Source organism: Notamacropus eugenii, chromosome 5 (assembly GCF_028372415.1).
Source record: "Notamacropus eugenii isolate mMacEug1 chromosome 5, mMacEug1.pri_v2, whole genome shotgun sequence".
Taxonomy (NCBI): domain Eukaryota; kingdom Metazoa; phylum Chordata; class Mammalia; order Diprotodontia; family Macropodidae; genus Notamacropus; species Notamacropus eugenii.
In genome coordinates, this window is record NC_092876.1 from 20480696 (window position 1) to 20502575 (window position 21880).

At 43.7% G+C, this 21880-nt stretch overlaps 1 protein-coding gene across 4 annotated transcripts; it reads right to left on the bottom strand.

The window, feature by feature from the left end:
• Positions 1-3846: 3846 nt before the first annotated feature.
• Positions 3847-21829, bottom strand: LOC140508335 (uncharacterized). 4 transcript variants are annotated; one of them, XM_072616170.1, is made up of 6 exons: positions 21649-21829; positions 18937-19082; positions 15996-16090; positions 13390-13516; positions 11043-11138; positions 3847-7905 (listed from the first exon to the last, which is right to left on the bottom strand). In XM_072616170.1, exons 2-6 carry the CDS (start codon positions 19019-19021, stop codon positions 5906-5908), a joined length of 2403 nt encoding a protein of 800 aa, XP_072472271.1. In that variant the 5' UTR covers positions 19022-19082; positions 21649-21829; the 3' UTR covers positions 3847-5905. The 4 variants fall into 4 exon arrangements, with proteins under 4 accessions (XP_072472271.1, XP_072472272.1, XP_072472269.1 ...); XM_072616171.1 differs by lacking the exon at positions 11043-11138 and having other exon boundaries at positions 21649-21827; XM_072616168.1 differs by lacking the exons at positions 18937-19082; positions 21649-21829 and adding an exon at positions 16274-17182.
• Positions 21830-21880: the final 51 nt, after the last annotated feature.

A 21880-nucleotide genomic window follows, 5' to 3' on the forward strand; every position in this document is an offset into this window, starting at 1 on the left:
GGCACATTATAGCACATGTATAGCCTTCTGTTGTTCTGTGGACAAACCTTCAGTTAAGGAGGAAACTGATTGTTTCTTTGGACCAAACCTTTGGTAAAGGGTTTACCATTTTTGGTGCTGTGTGACTGGTATGGAACTGATGGAGTGGAGAGGTGATTCCTGCCCCCCCCCCCCACCCCCCCCAGACAACACTAATGACTTGATGCCACAGGATAGGTTTTTTCCTGGAGTCTCATCTTTGCTGGTTGTGTGGGTGAGTTTTTTACTCCCAGATCTAATTCTCTGACCTCCACAGGTTTGGTCCAAGTCTGCAATTCTCTTTAAGCCAGCTTTGGGAACATGGATCACTTTGGCTTTATTTTCTTGGTCCTCTTTGGTAAAGGTTCAAAATTGGTTTATCTTAAGTCTTAAAACTAGTAAGCTTAAAGGTTAACCATGTCTAAAGTTTGGAAGTTTTTCACTGATGGTGCTTAAAACTGGCAGAGTGAGAACCAGAAGCTTCTTTCCTTAGAGCTAGCAAAGCCACTTCACTTTCAGCACTCTTTCCCACACCATTTAATCCCCTTCCTTTTAAAGGCCTGGTGAACTCTCTTATTGTGATAAGGCTAATTCCCTTTAAGGCTATGGTCCTGACAGGGACTCAGATCCCTGAACTTAACTTCATCATGATTTGCCCCTTTAAATCAGCAATCTCTGGGGCATTCTGAGGAAGACTCATGAGATACTGTTCCCATTCTCTCTTTTTGCCCACTCTCACTTAGGAGAGGTGTAAGGGGGCTACACTCATCAGTCTTGGATCTTTGCAAATTCCCCAACCACCCTCCTCAAAGTAAAAATAGCCTATTCATGACAAGTTTCTAATAAGCCTCTCTGAGCTTTTAGACATATATAATATATAGTTAGAGCAAACACTGGGAAAAATGAATGAACTTTCTTGTTATTTTGAGGTCATAGTTGAAAGCAGGACAGGTTAGATTTTTTTTTTAAGAGTAAAGTCCGTAAGACTTATATGTTGTCTTGACTCTGGTGAGCTTAAGGCTGTAGTAAAAAAACCCAAAAAAGTCAGTTACAGCTAAAAACATCTGAGAAGATTCTGGAGGTTTTGAGATTAATCATTAAGAAGTTTAGACACTGATTATTTTAATACTGTGGGAGAAAATTCCTGAAATTGGAGGCAATTCCAGGAGCTCACCCCCTGACAGAGTACCTCCTGACAAGCCCAACTTCCCCAGAGTCAGGAGTTCATCTCACTACTGGGACTGTAAATAGCTCCATGTTTTCCCAGTCAATCCCTCTCATATCAGGTCAGATTAAGAAAGGAAAGTGCTGGAGAACTGTAGGGAACTCGTTACCGTTCTCTACCTGGCTGAAAGAGGGGAGTAGTAGACATAGTGAGGGCTCTACTGACAGTGGGGACACTGGCTATTGTTCACGCCTCTGGGCAATGCCTGAGAGCATTACCCAGATTCTGTACAGCCTCCAACCTCACCAATGTCTGCTGCTGTGGGGAAGTGGAGAAAGGGGGGATCTTAGGCCCTGTAGCCAGCATTCCCTGAGCCCTGTCACCAAGAATTACTACTACTTGGGAAGTCCTGGCACAAGCCACCCCAGATCTTGTGCAGTGTCCTCTGCCATACCCCCTACCCCAGCACCCAGCTGCTATCTTTGAGAATCCAGGTGCCCCTGGAAGGCCATGGCGCTATGAAGTGGAGAAGCCAGTCAGCCTCTACCCTTGGTAAGCCCACCCTTCCCCATGCCAGTTGCAGAAATGTATCATCTATGTAATTTGTGACAAGCTATTTTATCTCTGTTTGCCCTGTTTCCTGATTTGTAAAACTAAAAATGGTTATTGTGGGATCAAAATGAATGATTCCACATTGTTTAAGAAAATGATTGGCATCTCCTAGGTCTCTCTAATTTAACGTACTTGTTCCATACCTGTTAATTTTGAAGTAGTTTTAAAATACCAGAAGTAATAAGATCAATACTTTTTATATGCAATAATTTGGAAATGCAATTGATGTCATCTGAAGTTTATTGTTTGTGTTATTGTATTTCTAAAATCTCTTAGATCATAAAATTTGAGAGATCATTCTGAGGTAGAAATGGTGTTAGACAAAGCAATTTTTAATTTGGATTTTGTTGCCTAAGAATTGGGCTTTTAAAGGGATGCAATTTTAAGAAACTAGATAATTTGGAAACTTAAAATAGTTAATGAGGTATATTTGGTTGTAAACAGGTACTAATAACAATGATATTTAACATAGCAAATTTTCATTTTAAATTAAAAGGTGGTTGAAAATTGTAGTTTCAACGTATTAATGATGAAATGAATTATTTTCTGTGCAAAGTAATTTGAAAATTTATGCACCAAAATTAATAATGGATTTGTTACAAGTTTTAAATGTATAATATTGTTTACAGTATTGTTACATTTCTAAATTTGGTAAACAATTGTGTCTGGATGTTGTTGGAAAAAGTAATTCTTCTTATAATCTAATTAGAGTAAAACTTGTTCCAACAAAAATATATAAGGGAGAATGAAGGGTCAAGATAAACTTCTGAGTTTTGTCTATATTTAAGAGGAAGTTTCACCTAGAATTCTTATAAACTGTGCAATGGAGATAAGCTAGATGCATTTCTAATTTTTCTCTTTTAAAGAAGAGTTTTCTGTGTTGTGGAAATCCTACTGAGCAAATGGGAAACCTTGCACAAAATACAGGTGTGATTTTCAAGCCTGTTTCATCTAAGGAGATGTGTGTGTGTGTATGTTTGTGGACTACTACATTTACTATGTGGGTTTCCAGAATGTAATTATTTTCTTAATTTCTAGTGATATGTTTAAGGATCAAAGGAAAGGAAAGATAATGAGTAAAAATTTTAAAGGCCTGGTGAACTCTCTTATTGTGATAAGGCTAATTTAACTGACATGTTCTTCTTGGCTTAAAAAATAGAATCCCCGCCCCATTACAACACCTTTATGACTAGGAATCCCTGAAAATTCCTGAATCCCTGATTCCCTGAATCCCTGATATAGATAACCTCTCCTAGTACATTACTGTTATCTGACCCAGTGTCTCCATCATTCCTTAATAGAGAGTACTGCTGGTTTTCCTCATGGTGGACTTTGTCCAACAAAAATGGCAGGTCATCCTACCCAAAGCAGTTGCTGCCATTTCCATATAGGAGGAATGATATGATTTTAGATAGAAAGATAATAAAGTACCAAGGCATGATTAAAAATAACTAGGGTTAGCTGTTTGACCATAGTATTTCAAGGACCAATACTTTTTCCAATCCCAAGTGAGACAATCATCCTTTCCTTGTCTCATGTTTCTTCTTTCACTATATCCTTTTATTTTTCCAACTTTGGTAGGAATTTAGTGCCAGTCTATCAACTTAGTAAATTTCATGTTATAGGAAAACTTAATGGCATGATCTGAACTTAGCCCTCCATGGCTGACAAACCAGATCTGCTGATTAGAGACTGGGTGCTTTTAATGAATAACTTAGGACCTAGATTATAGTGACTAGAAACCTAGTCAGATCCAAGGAATCTAAGTTTTTTTCTGTTATACATCTCAAGCAATCCATGTCTTATCTTGAAACTGCCTCCTTGCTGGTTAATCAGCTACTGTCTCCTTGTACCATGTTTGAATCCTATAAAAAGATGTAACTTACAGACACTGAGTGGGGTTGGGGGAGGTTGGTCACCTTTATTTTGGCTCTCCCCTTTAATGGATGACTTAACAGACTTCTTGTAAAGTTAACCCAGTTGAAGAAGCTTATGTTCTAGCTCACAATGTCTAAAGTAGAAGTGCAAGAAATGATTACCCAAGTCATCCATGTTTGTCCAACAGAGTTTATTGGAAGAAAACATAGGAACAGTAGAGTTACAGTAATAGCCTCAGCTGTGTAGCCTGTGTAGACTCTCATTTTCCTGACTCCAGGGTTCAAAGTGGGTTGAATCAAATGCCAACCCCTTGATGTCACTTAGGACAAAGATACAATACTAGGTGACCTACTGACCCTCTCCTCTTCCAGTTAAGGGTTTTCAATTTAAGGGGAAAAGGATAGAATTTTCTAGCTCCAGTGGGCCAGGCCACTTCCAAATCTGTTAAGTCTTTTTCTGCCCCAAATGTAATCCTATTTTAGGAACTTGCTAGAAGGTAGGGAGGAAATGGAAACTGAGGACATGTAGCACATCCTTACCACATGGATGGTCATGAAGTTTGCCCAAGACTGCTAGCCTTCCAATGCCCAGAAAAGGCTTGAGACAACACCAATAGCTATGAGCCCACATGCCTACTTTCTCATCCTTACACATTTATGATGATCTACATGCATATTGAAGATATTTGCAATTAAAATTTACCAGGCTTTCACAAAAAAATTCTCTACATCAGACAACAAACATCCTTAATTACACAGTTAACTGACTGAGTCTTGCAGAGAATACGAGATCCCACAGTGTATGCTCACTGATTACAAAGGAAAAACAAAAACAAACACTTAACTGGACAGAGCAAAATTCAAAGACTCCCTGCCCCCTCCAAGAGGAGCCTCTCATGCATATATGCTAGGATCATACAAGATATCTGGTAAATGCAGTCACAAAGATGACATTCCAACAGTCCTCCAATCATTCATGTTACAAGGCATAATCAAGGAGATGAATATTTGCCAAAATCTGCATGTTTCCCACTGTCAGGGTGGATGATTTGCATTAGATATAAATCGAGGAGGGGTTTTCTATAGATGTAAAGAGATTTTCATATAGAAGGATTTCTACCAGAATGTGAGCTCCTTGCTTTCTCTATTTCCCAGCACTTGGGCACAGTGCCAAGCATACTAGAAATACTTAATAAACATCTATTAGTTGGACTTGAGTCGAGGGTATTGTTCTCTGGGCACTCCCATCTATGGAAGATATTGTATAATCTAATTGTGCATCCCTCTCTGCCCCACCTCCCATTCCCTGAAAATTGCATGGCCTCAGTAAGACCCATAATTATTCAAGAAGAGCTTGGATTAACAATTGAAACTAGAAAAAGGAAATGGTTGAAAATTTTCTGTTGTCCAGACTGACATACAGCAGGATAGTTAGTCTACTGATTTACTCCATCAAAACACATTGCTGAAGCAGAAATTATAGATAATAATGATATGGCTCAGAATTAAACAGACAAAGACTAGGGTAGATGTGTTTGACAAAATTTACATTTAATGATGCCATGCAGTTTCCTGGTTTGTCAACATAAATATTTTCTGCAAAGATGACAGTGTTACATGTATTGAAATACCAGCATCTCCAAAGACACAAAGCTGCAGATGACCCAAAGGAAATGGAAGGTGGGTCCAAATACACTGCAATGTATTTTCAGTAATGAGTTATGCTCAAGCAATGGTATAAGGGGCATCGCTGAGGAAACATATGGCCAAAAACAGATTTGGGGGGAGGTAGAGTTCATGTGGTGAAAGTGAAAGATAACAGATGGACCTTCCACAGGAACTTACAAAATGTAAGAAATCAGAGGAAAGCCTCCAACACAGAAGGTGAATTCTTGAGGTGAGGCCTCTATGGGATGATGTAAATGAAAACTACCAATTATGAAAGGGTATGGATGGGCAGTAATCTAGAGTGGTGGAAGGAATACTTCTGTCAGAACATAGGTTCACCAAAAGCATTAAAGGAAAAGTGAGAATGAGAATTTGCCCATGGCCAGAGGAACTTTCTACTCTCAGGTTCTGACAGCTGTTGAGGACTGAACCATCACTAAAGGTCTTTTCACTTTCCCTGCATTTATAGGACTTCTCACTAGATAAACTCCCCACATTCACAACGATTAACGAGCTTTTTCCATAAAAAACAAACAAAAAACTACATTCCTTGATAGTATTGGCTTCAGCTAAAAGCCTGGTTACATTTATTATATTTCCCAGCTTCTTTCCTATGTGTCTTCTGATGCTCAGCAAGAGATGTGCTTTGGTTGAAGGCTCTGTCACATTGATTACATTTGTAGGGCTTCTCACCAGTATGGATTCTTTGATGTCGTGTAAGGTTCATATTCTGGCTGAAAGATTTTCCACACTCATTACAGTGATATGGTTTCTCTCCAGTATGAGTTCTCTGATGTCGAGTAAGATTCATACTATGAGTGAAGGCTTTTCCACATTCATTACACTTATAGGGTTTCTCTCCAGTATGAATTCTTTCATGTTGAGTAACTGATGAGCTATTGCTGAAGGCCTTACCACATTCACTACAATTATAGGGTTTTTCTCCAGTATGAATCCTCTCATGCTGAGTAAGAGATGAGCCATTACTGAAAGCTTTTCCACATTCATTACATTTATATAATTTTTCTCCAGTGTGAATTCTTTGATGTCGTGTAAGGTTCATACTCTGGGTGAAGGCTTTTCCACATTCATTACATTTATAGGGTCTCTCTCCAGTATGAATTCTCTGATGTTTAGTAAGACTTCCCTGCTGACTGAAGGCTTGTCCACATTCATGGCATATGCAGAGTTTCTCTCCAGTATGAATTTTCTGATGACGAATAAGGCTTGTGCTCTGGCTGAAGGTTTTTTCACACACATTACATTTATAGGGTTTCTCTCCAGTGTGAATTCTCTGGTGTTGAATAAGAGTTGTATACTGGCTGAAGGTTTTTCCACATTCATTACATTCATAAGGTTTCTCTCCAGTATGAATCCTATTATGTAGAATAAGTGTAGAGCTATTACTGAAGGCTTTACCACATTCATTACACTTATAGATTTTCTCCCCAGTATGAAGTCTCTGATGTTGAGTAAGGTGTATATTTTGGCTGAAGGCTTTTCCACATTTTTTACACTTAAAGGGCTTCTCTCCAGTGTGAATTCTTTGATGTTGGATAAGGCTTCCCTGTTGACTAAAGGCTTGTCCACAATCACCACACCCATATGGTTTCTCTCCAGTATGAATTCTCTGGTGTATACTGCAAGATGAACTGTTGCTGAAGGTCTTCCCACATTCATGACATCTAAAGAATTTTTCTCCAGTATGAACTCTCTGATGTCGGATCAGGTTTGTGCACTGACTGAAGGCTTTTCCACATTCACTACATTTATAAGGCTTTTCACCTGTATGAATTCTCTGATGTCTAATAAGGCTTGTGTACTGACTGAATGATTTCTCACACTCAGAACATTTATAGGATTTCTCTCCAATCTGAATTCTCTGATGTGGAGGAACAGACAAGTTGTTACTCAAAGCTTTCCTACATACATCACAATCACACAGCTTCTCTTCAGTATGACTTCTCTGATGTAGAGTAAGAGTTATGTTATCACTGAAGGTTTTCCCACTTTCATTATATATGTGGAGGTTCTCTCCAATAAGGGCTTTCTGATCTTGGTTAAGGTCTCTCTGGTGGAAAGTTTTCCCAAGTTCATAACATACATAGGATTTCTCTCCATTAAGTATTCTGTGACACTGAATGAAGTCTGAGGGGTAACTTAAGGTAATGCTGCATTCATCACATTGATCAGACTTTTTACTTGAGGTGACCCTATCAAGTTGAATTAGGTCAGAATATTGTCCAAAGCAAAGTTGGTGTGAATCATACTTGGAGGCACTTTTTCTAGCACTCTGTTGTGTTATAAGAATTGAATCTGAACAGAAACTTCTCTCATAATTATTATACTCTTGACCTTTCGGCTCACCAGTTTTCTTGTGGACAAAGGGTACTTGCCTGAAATTTCTCTCCTGGCTTCCCTGCTGCCTCTTAAACCTGCTACTACATTCCCAGGATTCCCTCCAAGGAGCACCCCAGGGACCATGCCAGGTTTCTTGTAATGATTTTTCCACAGCAAAATAAGACTTTGAAATTGTTTCCTTGATCTCATATCTGGACTCCCAATCTGAAAGAAGCAAGAAAATGTAAATGTTCTTTGTTCCATAGTCAGCCATCAATCAATAAGTACTTATGAAGCACCTGCTATGCATCAGACACTCTCCTAATTAATGTGGAGACAAAAGCTACAGACAAGCCCTGCTCTCAAGGAACTCACAGTCTAATGGAGGAGAAAGCATAGAAACAACTATGTATATATTAGATATTTATAGGATACATCAGAAATACACAATTGTGGGAAAGTATTAGAAGTGGGAGGTGGAGAGCAACAATGAAACACCACTTATGGAAGGTCAGATTTGAGACTAGTATTGAAGGACGCCAGGAAAACAAAAAGGCAGAGGTGAAAAAAGAATATTCTAGGGAAGGAAGGTATCAAATGAATGGTAGGCATGGATTTGGGAGACAGAGTATCAAGTTTAAGGAAGAGCAAATAGGCTGAATTGGATATGAAGGGTAAAGGTGAAACAAGAGTCAAGGATGACCCCAAGGTTGTGTTCCTGGGTGACTAGGAAGATGGCAGTGCCAGACTCAGTACACAGGAAAGTGGGGAGGAGAGTGAGGGCTTGGGAAGAAAGAGAATGAGTTCTATGAGTTCAGAAGCCTACAGAACCTCCAGTACAAGATATCTAAGAGGCAGTTAGTGATGTGAGACTTGAGCTCAGGAGAGAAGTTAGGAGCAATGAAAGTGAGCAATGACCCAAAAACCCAGAGAAGAGAGGGTACTGGAGGAGGGGAAGTTCAAAAAGGTCAAGAAGGATGAGCACTGAAAAAAGCCATTTGATTTGGCATTAAGAAGTCCCTAGTGACTCTGAGCTTGAATGATGAGGTCAGAAGCCAGACTCTAGTGAAAGAACAAGGCAGGGAGAGCGGGCACTGATTCTAGGTTTCTCAAGGAATCTGGTTGAGGAGAGGACAGATATAGGATGATAGTCAATCCAAGAAAGCAAAGGCTTTTTAAGGAGGGGGAAGATATGGTTGTGTTCATAGGCAGCAGAGAAGGAGCTAGGGTATGGAGATATTAAAGATTAGGCAGTGGGAAAGTGGAGATCATTAGAGAAAGGGCAATCCCATGGAGAAGTAGGGAAAGATGGGTTCCAGGATGAATGGAGAAAAGTTTCCTTTGGAGAGAGCACCACATCCTCCTGCAAGTAAAGGAGGAGATTGAAGAAGGAGGCATCTTAGTGATGTGAGATGAAGAAGAGGGAAGAAGAGGGAGTTTCTGTGGAATGGCCTCAATTTGTCCTCAGCTGGCAGGGTGGCAGGAAGAGAAGCAACGGGAGCTTTGAGGAAGGATGAAAAGTTTGGAGTCGCTGTGCTGAGTGGGAATGTCGATCCATTCATGAGGTATCAAAAGACTGTTTTGCTGCAAGAAGGGTCCAGTCAAGATTATATAACCTGCATTTGTAGAGCAATCACCCTGATTTTGTGACTTTTTCCATTTGCATTTAGTAGCACATGAATAGTGGTGAAGATTATGGATTGTGGGAGTAATTCAAGATTGGAGTTTAGCAAGGCATGATCTGTGACAGAATCCTGGGAGGTAAGGGATAGTATCGTCTTCATTTTATAGATTTTACAGGTAAAGAATCTGAGGGAGAGGTGAAATAAGTATAACTTAATTAGTGTCATGCAGCTAGTAAGTCTCTGAGGCTAGATTTGAACTCAAGACTTCCTGACTCCCAAATCAATTCCAAAATGCTACCGAGCTGCCTCAGAGAATATATAAAAAGCACTTGCCAAACATTAATATGCCATATAAATGTTATTCTCCACATAGCACTTCCAGGTGTTCATGATTCCTGAAAGACATGCAGATGAGGAGAGGTCCTGCATGACTGGATAAAGATTCATGTCATAGCTACCCAAAAAGGAAGAGAATGGTATCTGCCAACTTTAATCCAGGGACTTTGACTTTTGATTTCCCAAAACTCCAAGATAGAGTGCCTAGCACTCTATCTACTAAGCCATTGGCTTCCTCCTCAGAAGGGAATTTAGGTAGACTGATTTATCTTTAAAGAGTATTTTCTATAGAGTAGTTTGGGTGGAGAACAAATCATGGCATTTAAGAGGATAGAATGGAAACCAAGGACATGGAGAAACGGGACAGAGTGTCTCCACTGGAGAATTCCAGCAAGTAAAGGCAGGATAAAATTGGAAGGAAGTGAGAGGAGACTGAAAGATTTCACTTGTTCGTTTTAAGTGCAGGGCAAATTAGGGATCCTGGCAGATGGAAGAAAAGGACTGAGGATGTAAGACACCAAGCAGACCAATAGGAAATGATTCTGAGAACAATGTCCTTCAAGGGAAGGAGGCAGGAACACAAGGAGAAGCTATACAAGTAAGGAAGCACAAGAGTTTCTCAGAGACAAGAGGTAAGTATAATGGGAAAAAGCCAAGCAAGTTACTGATTCAGGCAAAGACTAAGGATGATGGGGGACCCAACATGATCCAAACAAGCTATAAACAGGATACCAGACACTAAAGGGAATGCACCAGAACCAAAAGACAATGGTCTATGAAAAGGCTTATGTCACAGCCTCAGACATTCTCAACCTATCTGGGGTCATACAGTCAGCACCTCAGATATGCTACTTAACTAAAGAAGTCTCTTTTTAATTTAAAATTTATTTTTTCAAAGGAAGATCTCCTCTCCTTCCCATCTTCCCTTCTAATCCCTGTCCCCCCCCTTTCCCCATACACATTGAGAAAAAAAAACATCTCTGTTACAAAAACTATGTATAGCTAAATAAAATAAACCCCACATTGGGAATATTTTACACTGCATTGCACACATGTGCACAAATATACACATATATTATATATTATAAATAAAATATGTGCATATATTTTATATATGTGTATTACATTTATGTATCATATATAAATATATATGTTTACATATACATATAAATATTCTCAACGTGGGCATTTGCTTCACTTATTATACATGATTTTTATATGTACATGTACAAACATATATAATAAATATTTTCAATGCATGAATTTATATGTGTGTATATAACATTACATTCTAATTCTGCACTATGTGTTTGAGGAGAGGTCTCAGAGATGTCATGCCCCACTCACCCTGTGACCTGTTGTTTGCATTGGCTCTCACCTACCTCAAATTTATCCCCTCACCTGGAAAAATGTTTCCTGCTGCTTCTCTCTCCGGCATCCATGGTGTTTCACTTTGCTCTAATTGGAAGATCACATTTGGTTTGGAAACAGGATGTCCTGCTCATGAGGAAGAAGTAGGAAAATTCTGGGAATAGAGAGCCTTCTCCAAAGGGAATTCTCTCTTCCTCCTCCAAGGAAGGTAGACTTGGCAACAATGACACAAGGATGACACCCGGGCAAGCAAAGAAGGGACCCAAGGCTGAGACAGGGTCACAACCAGCACCCAGCAGGTGAGAACCTTTCCCTAAGCATTCTGCTCTGAGCTGCCTTCCCCCAATCCCTTAAGTAATTTCATTCCTTCTCATGGCATCAGTGGTCACCTCTCTTCACATCTCCACATGCTCTTTCCAAGGTCCTCTCCATGTCCCAAGCTCCAAACCCTACAAGATCTCTACCCAAAGCAATGCTACTTCAAACACATCATGTCCAAAGCCAGCACTTAGGACAGTGCCTGAACATACTTAATAAGTGCTTAGTGATGCACTAAATGATGGTCCCTCTCCCACGCTGTTTGTCTGTCTGATTTTATTTCTATTAGTAGCCCTGTGGTTCTCTCAGTGTCTCACATTTGAAACTCTGATATTACTTTGGACTTTTCCCTCTTCTATATCTCAGTTACTAAGTCCTCTCCAGTCCCAAACTGCCATCTCTCCCATTCAATCCTTTTTCTCTATTTCCATGGCCACCTTCTTCATAGAGGCCCTCACTGCAATACTGTAATAATTTCCTGGCAGGCTGTCCTGCCTATCACTTTCTTACTCCTCCAGTTTTGACTCTGCACCAATGTCAGACTCTTTCCTTATGCACAGGACCAGACATATAATTTCTTTACTGAAAATCTTGGATAGTTCCATATTTGCTATTGAGCATAATACAAATTCCCCAGCCTATCATTCAGGGTCCTCTAGATTTTGGCACCAACTTATCTTCCTGACATTATTTCAAATTCCCGTCCATGCACTCTGAACTTGAGATGATGCTCACAATGTCCAGGCTCCACAGTTTGGTTCCTCCATGTCTTTACAGCTCCAACCTGCCCAACATCTACAAATCTTTGATGCTTAACTCAAATGCTACTGCTCCCAGAAGGCTTCATCAAGCATCTGAAGGTAATAACCTTCCATCCCTCAGATGACAGAAAGCACCGTGCACCTCTCCAAGGCACCTTTATTAGGTAATATCTTATGAGCAGTTTGTGAATTGCAAGCAAGGAACATCATCATCTTAGAAGAACCAAAATGACAAGAAGCTGGGTTGGATTGTATCCCCCAGCTACACTGTGAGTCCAAAGGCAGAACTCATCCTTGCCTAAATGTGGGCTCTGCCTGCACCCAGATGCTTGATAACACCTGAGGAACTGACTGGAAGCCTCATCCTCAGGCACCTGCACTGAGATACTGGGGTAGTATGAATGATGTGGAGGAACAGAGGATGGGGAATGTAAAGCCTTGGGGATGGCCCCATGAGAACCAAGTTGTGACAAGGACTAGATATATGATGTCAAAACCCTTCATCTGGAAACAGAGGAAAATAGCGTCCTGTCTCTTACTCTTGACACATCACAAATATCTGGTCCTTGCTTGGCACCCCACAGCTGGCCTAAGCACTTTGCATACCCCACAGGAGGCCATATAATCTTAAGGTTCTAAGTCAGAGAATAAAGCTGCCCTGGGGATGGCAAAACTAACGGTGGGCCATGAAAGTAACAGAAAGTTGCTGTGCCTGAAGAAACAACAACCATAATAAATACAGAGAAGCATGGAAAGATTTCCATGAACTGATGCAGAGCCAAGAAAACAATTTACACATTGGCAAAACAATGTAACTGGAGAGAAAGACCAAGACAAAACAAGCAAAAGAAAATGTTGCAAAAATATAACAAACAAACTTGGCCCCAAAGAAAAAGCATAAAAAGACATGTTCCCTCTCCCAGGCCTTTGCAGAAGTTGGGAGCCACAAGTGTGGGACTGCACATAAAAACCTATTTTTTTGAAGGTATAATCAATTTTGTCAAAATTTTTCCCTCTTTTTCTTTTTTTGTGAGGCAATCAGGGTAAAGTGACTTGCCCAGGGTGACAGAGTTACTAAGTTTCATTTGTCTGAGGCCAATGAACTCAGGTCCTCCTGGTTTTCTATCCATTGAGTCTCCTGGCTGCCCCACCTCTTTCATTTTTAAAAATACTTTACTATATGGGATGGCTACCTGGAAAAGCGAAAAGAAGCAGGATGCAAAGGAGAATCTAGATAATGTAAAAACAAAGGATACTGATAAAAATCCATGTTTTTTAAAGGAAGAAATTATCTTTACCCAGGGACACCAGGTTCCGATAGTTCTCCAGCATCACATCTCTGTACAGGGCCTTCTGACCAGGGTCCAGCAGCTCCCACTCCTCCCAGGTGAAGTCAATAGCCACATCCTTGAATGTCACCAATTCCTGAAATAGCAGACAGATTCCGGCTCATCCAGGGCCCATTACCCCTCACACAGCCAGGAAGGCAGAGAGGAAATTGGGCAGTGGTTTCTCACAGTGTTCAGCATTCAGTATGCCAATGAAACCAAATCACATTCCCAAGGTAAATCTTTGATTAGATAAATGTAGAACCCACTTTCCAGGACTAATCTAAAGTCATTCCATAAGACTATACATCTAGAGCTGCAAGGGACCTCCGAAACCAGCTAGTCAAGCTGCCTCATTTTACAGGTAAGGAAACATGCTCTGAGAGGATAAGTGAATTCAACCAAGGTCACACAGGTCTATGAGTGGCAAATCCCAGTCACCTAATTTGAGTTAAATCCAGGACTTTTTAGTCAGCTCTCTTTTCACTCTGATTTCATGAAAGAAAAAAAAAAGGGGGGAATTTCGTTAGAATTTCATAATGACAAACTTTTATCTTGATTGCTTCAACAATAACCATTAAAAATGGAAGCAAATCAAGGGTAGACTATAACTAAATCACATTGACCTTGACATACTTGCTATCAATGAAAGCAGAGGCCCAAAGGAAATGCAACGAAAGGGGAGAGGCCTCACATCTTCTCATAGCATTGAGCGTGGTTGGTTTTTATCAAGTAACCAAAGACAAGAGGAAACAACACTGCCAGGGCTCATGGTTCCAATAACAACACTAACCATAACAGCTAGCATTTATATAGTGTTTAAGGGTTGCAAATACTATCTCTTTAATCCTCAGTTATCCTGTGGGTAGGGGCTATCATTATACTCATCTTACAGATGAAGGCAGACAGTGGGAAAGTGACTTGCCAGGGTCACCAGCCAGTAAATATCTCAGGCTGGACTGGATCCCAGGGCTTCCTGACCCAGAGCTCTGCTCAGAGTCCCACCTAGCTGCCTCTCCAAGACCCCTAGGAACATAACTGAACTTAGGTGACAACTCCCCCTACAGTAGCTGAGAGGATATAGGGCAGCTTTGACAAGACTCCAAAGACCCTCTACATCAGTGACTTCACTGTCATGGTGGCCACTGGAAAACTCAGCAAGGCCAAAGACTTGCAGCCACTCCATGGCCTTGGGGATGGAACACTGGACTGAAAACCACAAGATGTGGAAGCCTGGCTAGTCTCTTCACCTTGGAGCCTCAGTTTCCTGATCTGTAAAAGGAAGGGGGTGGAACCATCTATAAACCTATGAGATGACCATCTTCTGTAGCAAGCTAATTTTTTTTTTCCCCAATCAATCAACCAAGAGTCAAGTATTTATTAAAGTGTTTAATATGTCCCAGACATTCTGCTAGGTCCTGGGGATAAAAGACAAGGACAGCCTCTACTTTCAAGAGGCCTACATTACTTTTTTAATATTTAATTTTTAATTTATTTTTTCTCAATTACATGTAAGGAAAAATTTTAACATTCTTTTATTTTTCAAATTTTAAGTTCCAAATTCTCTACCTTCCTTTCTTCCTTCAAGCCGAGCAATTTGATATTATACATGTGCAGTTGTGTAAAATATTTCCATGTCAGCCATGTGATGAAAGAAAACACAAACAAAAGAAAACAAGAAAAATTCAGAAGCTTTCTCTGGAGGTGGATAGCACTTTACATTATGAGTCTTTTGGAACTGTCTTCGATCATTTTATGGTAAAGACTAATTTCTTAAAGAAAACACTTGGTAATTGGGGGACCAGGACAGCATCGGATAACATCACACAATAAAACTATCTTTTTAAAGAGAGGAAGTAGCTCATTGCTGCTAGGGAGCCTGGTATCAGTAGCAATATCTTAGCACCTTCCCCCATGAGGGGGAGGCCTGGTTTTTTCTGAAAAGGTCTTAGCCAAGTGGCCAGGCCACTTCATCTACCTGACTTTCAGCTTCCTCAAATTAGGGTATTATATCAGATGAAGGGTGAATTTAAAAATATATATATATATATATTTGATAACCATGTCTAAATATGATTGGTTTCATTTTAAAGGCAGCTAAGTGGCCCAGAGTTCGGAAGATCTGAGTTCAAATCCAGCCTTGGACACTTAGTAGCTGTGTGACCATGAACAGGTCACTTAATCTCTGCTTCAGTTTCCTCATCTGTAAGATGGGGATCATAATAGCACCTTTCTTCCAGAATTGTTATCAGGATAAAGTTAGATGATATTTGTAAAGTTCTAAGCACCAAAGAAATGCTACTGATGAGTCATTATTATTAATCTTCTGAGTTTCATTTCATGCACGTAAAAGCATTCTGAGAAAAGGTACTTGGGTACCCAACTGTCTGCCAAGGGGGTCTAAGGCAAGCTCTAATAACTCTGGGCTCTCCATCGCACCCAAGATAATCAAGAATCTTCTGGGGAAAGACACTGAGGTTCAGGACCCTGGATGGGCCGGCATGCAGGAAGTGCCAGTGGTGCCCACATTTTGAGAACTGAGACAGCATTTCAGGAAAGAGTCAAAGCCAACTTACCTGTGACCTACCATTGGTCAGGACACCAGAAGCCATTGTTTTGTCCTCTGCCTCCTCCTCCTTCAGGGAAAGGGCAGAGTCCTGAGAATGCAGAGCTACAGAAGGAAGAGAAGTCATGAGAGAGACCGAGATGGGCCTGTAGCTCCCCAACTCCCCAGGGTGGAATTCTCCCCAGAGAAGCTTCTTCAACCCCCATGGGCTGAGCACAAGATGAAAAGGGAGCTGAGGAATATGTGTGCTGCCTTGTGGCATGAGAGAAAGGTTCTGGCTTTAAACACCTGATAGCTCACTTGCCCTGTGGTCCCAGAGGGTTTCAGAGAGGTAAGGAGCCACCTGGTGTTGTGGAGATGCAGCTGGTCTTGAAGTCAGGAAGCCCTGTGTACAAGTCCTGTCATTGGCATATTGCTTCTGGAGCATAGCAAAGTCACAATCTCTTAGTGCCCAAGGGAAATCTCCAAGACTTCAAGCTATGTATGAGTTGTGAGCCCCTGGTGACTGGTGTCATGGGAAGTTTTTCACTTTGACAAAATGGCAGGCAGAGCTTGGCCAAAAATGTCTAATGGCAGCACTACCTGGTGGGAATGGCCCAGAGCTACCAGGCCATACGTAGAGCTGAGTGCCAGGCACAACTGGGGAATGGGATACCTCTCCAACAACATCAACCCAGGGTGCCAAAGCTAGAGCTTCTGGAGGAGAAGGCTCACCAGGAAGACTTGGCTGGTCCCTGCTTACCACCCCAAGAAAGGCTGAAGGGCAGAGCTACCCCAACCACAATTCTGAGGGCAAAGAAGGAAGAGGAACACTGGGCTGGAGGATGGGACCCCCAGCGGCTCCCAAGTGTCCCTATCCCCAGAGAAAATCCTACCTTACTGAAGTTCTTTGAAAAAATGTCTTGATATCTTTTGGTATTGATGTCACCTACATTTCCTACCTTATCTCCTCCAGGGAACCATCCCTTTTATTAAGAACAAAATGAGAGGAAGAAAGTAAAGAAAGTTTCCAAGCTCATCAGTTCATCTACAATCTGACATTATATGCAGTTTCCCACGCTTCTAGTTCCCCACCTTTGCAGAGAAGTGGTCCCTCCACTCGCTAGTCACAGGGCATTTCTTAAGATATAATACACATCCACAGCCACAACTATGGGATAATAAGTATATAAGTGCATGGTACTTTGAAAATCATATATACATATATATATATATATATGTATATGATCTCTCTCTATATATATAGATCATGTATATATATGATATTATATATATATATATGGAGAGGGAGAGATACACACATAACATATATATATATACATATATATAGCTGCTATTCCAATACTGAAGGAACAGCCCAGGCAGACCTGTGTGTGGTTTAGCTGCTGGAACAAATGGAGACCCTGCAGTGGGACTTCACTTGAAGAGATCAGGGATAAGCAAAAAAAGGGAAAAGAACCTATTTGACCAAAAATATGTATAGCAGCTCTTTTCGTGATGGCCAAGAATTGGAAATTGACGGGATGCCCATCAGCTGGGGAATGGCTGAACAAGCTGGGATCTATGAAGGTGAAGGAACACTCATGTCCTATGAGAAATGACAAAGGGGATCACTTCAGAAAAGCCTGGAAAGGCTTGTATGACTGATGCAAAGTGAAGTTAGCAGAAGAACCAGGAGAACATTATACATAACAGCAGCAGTATTGTAAGCCCGTGAAAGCCCTAGTTACTCCAATTACTAAAAAAACCCAAGGCAACTCCTAAGGACCTATGAGGACAAACATTCTCTACCTTCAGGCTGAGAACTGATGAATTCTGAGTGAAGACTGAAGTGAATTTTTTTAGTTTCTTGATTTTTATTGGGTTGGGTTTTTTGCAACATGGCTAAGATAGAAAATGTTTTGCATGACTTCACATGTATGAGTATTGCTTGCCTTCTTAATGAGTATGGAGGGGAGAGGCAGAAGAGAATTTGAAACTCAAAATTTTTAAAAAGAATGTTAAAAAAAAAAGAAATTTGAGGGAAAAAAGGGAAATGAAAGATCAGATAAATGACTGACCTCCAGAGCACTCCCTTTGTTCTTCAGGGAGTTCAGCACCTGGTTCACAGGGCAGGCTTTCTCTCCTCCCCTATGCCTGCCCTCATACTAGGGAATGTCAGCATTTCTACTGATCCTCCCTCAAATCCCCCAGGCTCCCATGACTGCCTCCTCCTCCAGTTCACCTCTGCCACCCACCAGCGCATCCACTTCTGAGGTCACCGTACCCTCACCTGATCACAACCTACTATCATCTCTGCCCTCCCCCTGCCTGTGGTCTGCTCATACTGTGACCTCCACCAAGCCTTATCTTGGTTATCTCTCAATCCTTCTCTCCCCTTCTTTTCCCATCTTGACCCCGTGGTGAACTAGCTCAACACTACATTCCTCTTCTCTCAAGTCAGGGCCTCCTTCACCTATCCCTGACCTAGGCTGGCCAAGCTTCAGCTGGGCTCCCTTTCACTCTCTTCCAACTGCATGCTGCTACATGGAGATAAAGAGAATCAAGCCACCATTCTGATAGAGTCCACCCCAAATCTGCATTTGTTAAAAGGACAGGGGGCAAAGGGTGGAAGAAGGAAGGCTATCACTGGGCAATGCCAGTAATGTTTATAAAAGAGGTGGTGTGGGACATAATTTAAAGAGAGAAAAGGAATGGTGCATGGACAGGTTGGAATGGGTGCTCATAGGTAGGACAGCAGAAGGAACATGAACTCTGGAGTTAGAGGTACTGGGTTCAAATCCTGCCTTTGCACTTTACAAAAAGGGGGACTATGACCAAGTTCCTTCACATCCTGGTATCTCATTTCCTTCATGTTTAAAATGAGAGTTGGACTAGCAGCCGTGGGGGTCCTTTGCAGCTCTCAGATCCTAACACACCTCCTTCCCCCACAAGCCTTTCATAATGCTCACCTCTCTTCCCAAACATTCGGGCCAAGGCCTCCATAGGCACCCCCACTGTGCCTCTATGGGCCTGACGTGGGTTCAGGAGGGGCATCTGTCCTCAGGCACTTCGATCAAAAGAGTTGGCAGGGATGGATCCTTCCCAGAACTGGTGCCTGGGGGTTCAAAGACAAAGGGTCCTTTAGCTGAGACCTCCATTCAGGGTTCCAGAGTCTGCCTTCCCAGCAGGAGAATCCCCTCTGATGCTCCCAGGAAAAGCCTTGGTAGAGCTACTGTGGTCGGTGATGGGGCTGAGTCACCCACAAGACTCCAAGTCTCGGACCTGGGTTCAAATTCTGGCTTTGTCATGTGTCTGTTTCTTCTTGGGCCTGTTTTCTCTTCTATATAACAAAGGAGTTGAACCAGAGGATGTCTAGTGTCCCTTCTAGTTAAAATTTGGTGACCTTATAAGATTTCTAGCATCCTAATACATGCATATCTGCTCACACACACATATTATATGTGTGTATATATGGAACAATGGGAAGCAAACACACTGCCCTTAGACTGTTGAGTCCTGGGTTCAGATCCTGTCCCTGCCACTTATTACCTGTCACTGAAAGGAAGTCACTCTCTGTGCTTCAGCCTCAGCCTCAGCTAGGGTGGCAGGAAGACCCTGCTAGGACCCCAAGCACAAGACAAGCTTTGCTAATTTAATATTCCTTCACTGAGGTTTCAATCACATTCATTGTAAGCCAGCCCACGGGGTATCAGCAGGATTGGGTTCACAGGGCTGAAAGTAGAATCAGAAAGACCTGAGGTCCAAGAGGGCCTCAGACACTGGCTGGTTGTGTGACCCTTGGCAAGTCACTTTAATCGCTGGCTGCCTCAGTTTCCCCTTCTGTAAAATGGGGCATCTACCTCACAGGATTGCTGTGAGGAATCAAGGAGATGAGATTTGTAAAGCCCGTGGCACCCCAAAGGACCACAGAAATGCCAGCTGAAATTCCTCCTGAATAAGGGACCCAGAAATGCTGCCTGAGACCCAAGGAGGTCTGGGGTACAAAGAGGCTGGGGGGGAGTCACAGGAGAGTGACAGGACAGAGCTGGCCAGGGCTGCTCAGGACCAGGAAGGACCAGATGCCAAGACAGTGATCAGCCCCCTGGAGGGCGGGGGTGAATCCCTGGCACTCCCTTCCCCTCCCCAGGAGCTCCCCAGGCCCCTCTACCCCTCCCCCCATCCTCAGGGAGGAGGGTCCCTCCAGCACCCCCATTCCATCAGATGCTGTGCCTCTTCCTCCAGGGAAATCAGGGGGTTATTTACATTTATGCAGTACCTTCTGTATGCACTGTGCTAAGAGCCTTGTGATCTGAGTGGATCCTCCCAACCACCTTGGGAGAGGGAGGAAGGGAGGGAGGGAGGGAGGGACTGCTGTCACTCCACTTCACAGATGAGGAAACTGAGGCGAACCGCGTGGCAGAGCCAGGACACACCTGTGACTCCGGGTCCCGGGGCATCCCTGCCCGTCCCTCTGCGCCCTCGGGGGGTGCTTGGCCCAGCTTACACACAGCAGCCCTTCACACACACCCTGGCACGCACTATCTCACTCAGGGACACTCCGGCCCCTCCCCCTTACGTGCAATTTACACACACGCACACCCTCACCAGCCCCTCCCCCATCACGCACCCTCCCTCACAATCCGCCCCTCCCCCTCACGCACCCTCCCTCACAATCCGCCCCTCCCCCTCACGCACCCTCCCTCACAATCCGCCCCTCCCCCTCACGCACCCTCCCTCACAATCCACCCCTCCCCCTCACGCACCCTCCCTCGCAATCCGCCCCTCCCCCTCACGCACCCTCCCTCGCAATCCGCCCCTCCCCCTCACGCACCCTCCCTCACAATCTGACCCTCCCCCTCACGCACCCCCCCTCACAATCCGCCCCTCCCCCTCACGCACCCTCCCTCACAATCCAGCCCCTCCCCCTCACGCACCCTCCCTCACAATCTGACCCTCCCCCTCACGCACCCTCCCTCACAATCCGCCCCTCCCCCTCACGCACCCTCCCTCACAATCCGCCCCTCCCCCTCACGCACCCTCCCTCACAATCCGCCCCTCCCCCTCACGCACCCTCCCTCACAATCCGCCCCTCCCCCTCACGCCCCCTCCCTCACAATGCAGCCCCTCCCCCATCACGCACCCTCCCTCACAATCCGCCCCTCCCCCTCACGCACCCTCCCTCACAATGCAGCCCCTCCCCCATCACGCACCCTCCCTCACAATCCGCCCCTCCCCCTCACGCACCCTCCCTCACAATCCGCCCCTCCCCCATCACGCACCCTCCCTCACAATCCACCCCTCCCCCTCACGCACCCTCCCTCACAATCCGCCCCTCCCCCTCACGCACCCTCCCTCACAATCCACCCCTCCCCCTCACGCACCCTCCCTCACAATCCGCCCCTCCCCCTCACGCACCCTCCCTCACAATCCACCCCTCCCCCTCACGCACCCTCCCTCACAATCCGCCCCTCCCCCTCACGCACCCTCCCTCACAATCCGCCCCCAGCCCCTCCCCCATCACACACTTGCACGTGCAGTCACACTCTCGGACACACAACCCCCCTGCTCACACACCTGTGCACGCCTTCACGCCCAGCTTTGCACCGGTCCGAGCCCTTCCCTCTCCTGCAAACGCAATCCCACACGCACACCCTTGCACGGCCACTCCCACGCTCACTAACCCGGCAGGGTCCGCGGGAGTCTTCACCCCGCGGTGGGGTAAGGAGGAGGAGGGGCTCCCTAGCAGCTCTAGGTGGGGCCACGCCTGCGCACTAGCTACCTCCACACCTCCCTGCCTGGCCCACACTCAACCAGCGGGGTCCCAAGAACAAAGGGCAGAAAAAAACGGAGTTCCTGGGGAAATGTGCGCCTGCGCACCTCGAGATTCCCGGCATGCCGTGGGGTTCTGCCGCT

Coding starts and splice junctions, on each gene's coding strand:
- LOC140508335 (XM_072616168.1), bottom strand. CDS start 16,412: ATGCTCCAGAAGCAATATGCCAATGACAGGACTTGTACACAGGGCTTC. Junction 16,091..16,273: donor CAGGGCAAGTGAGCTATCAG/GTGTTTAAAGCC, acceptor TTCCTTCTGTAG/CTCTGCATTCTCAGGACTCT. Junction 13,517..15,995: donor TGACCAATGGTAGGTCACAG/GTAAGTTGGCTT, acceptor CTGCTATTTCAG/GAATTGGTGACATTCAAGGA.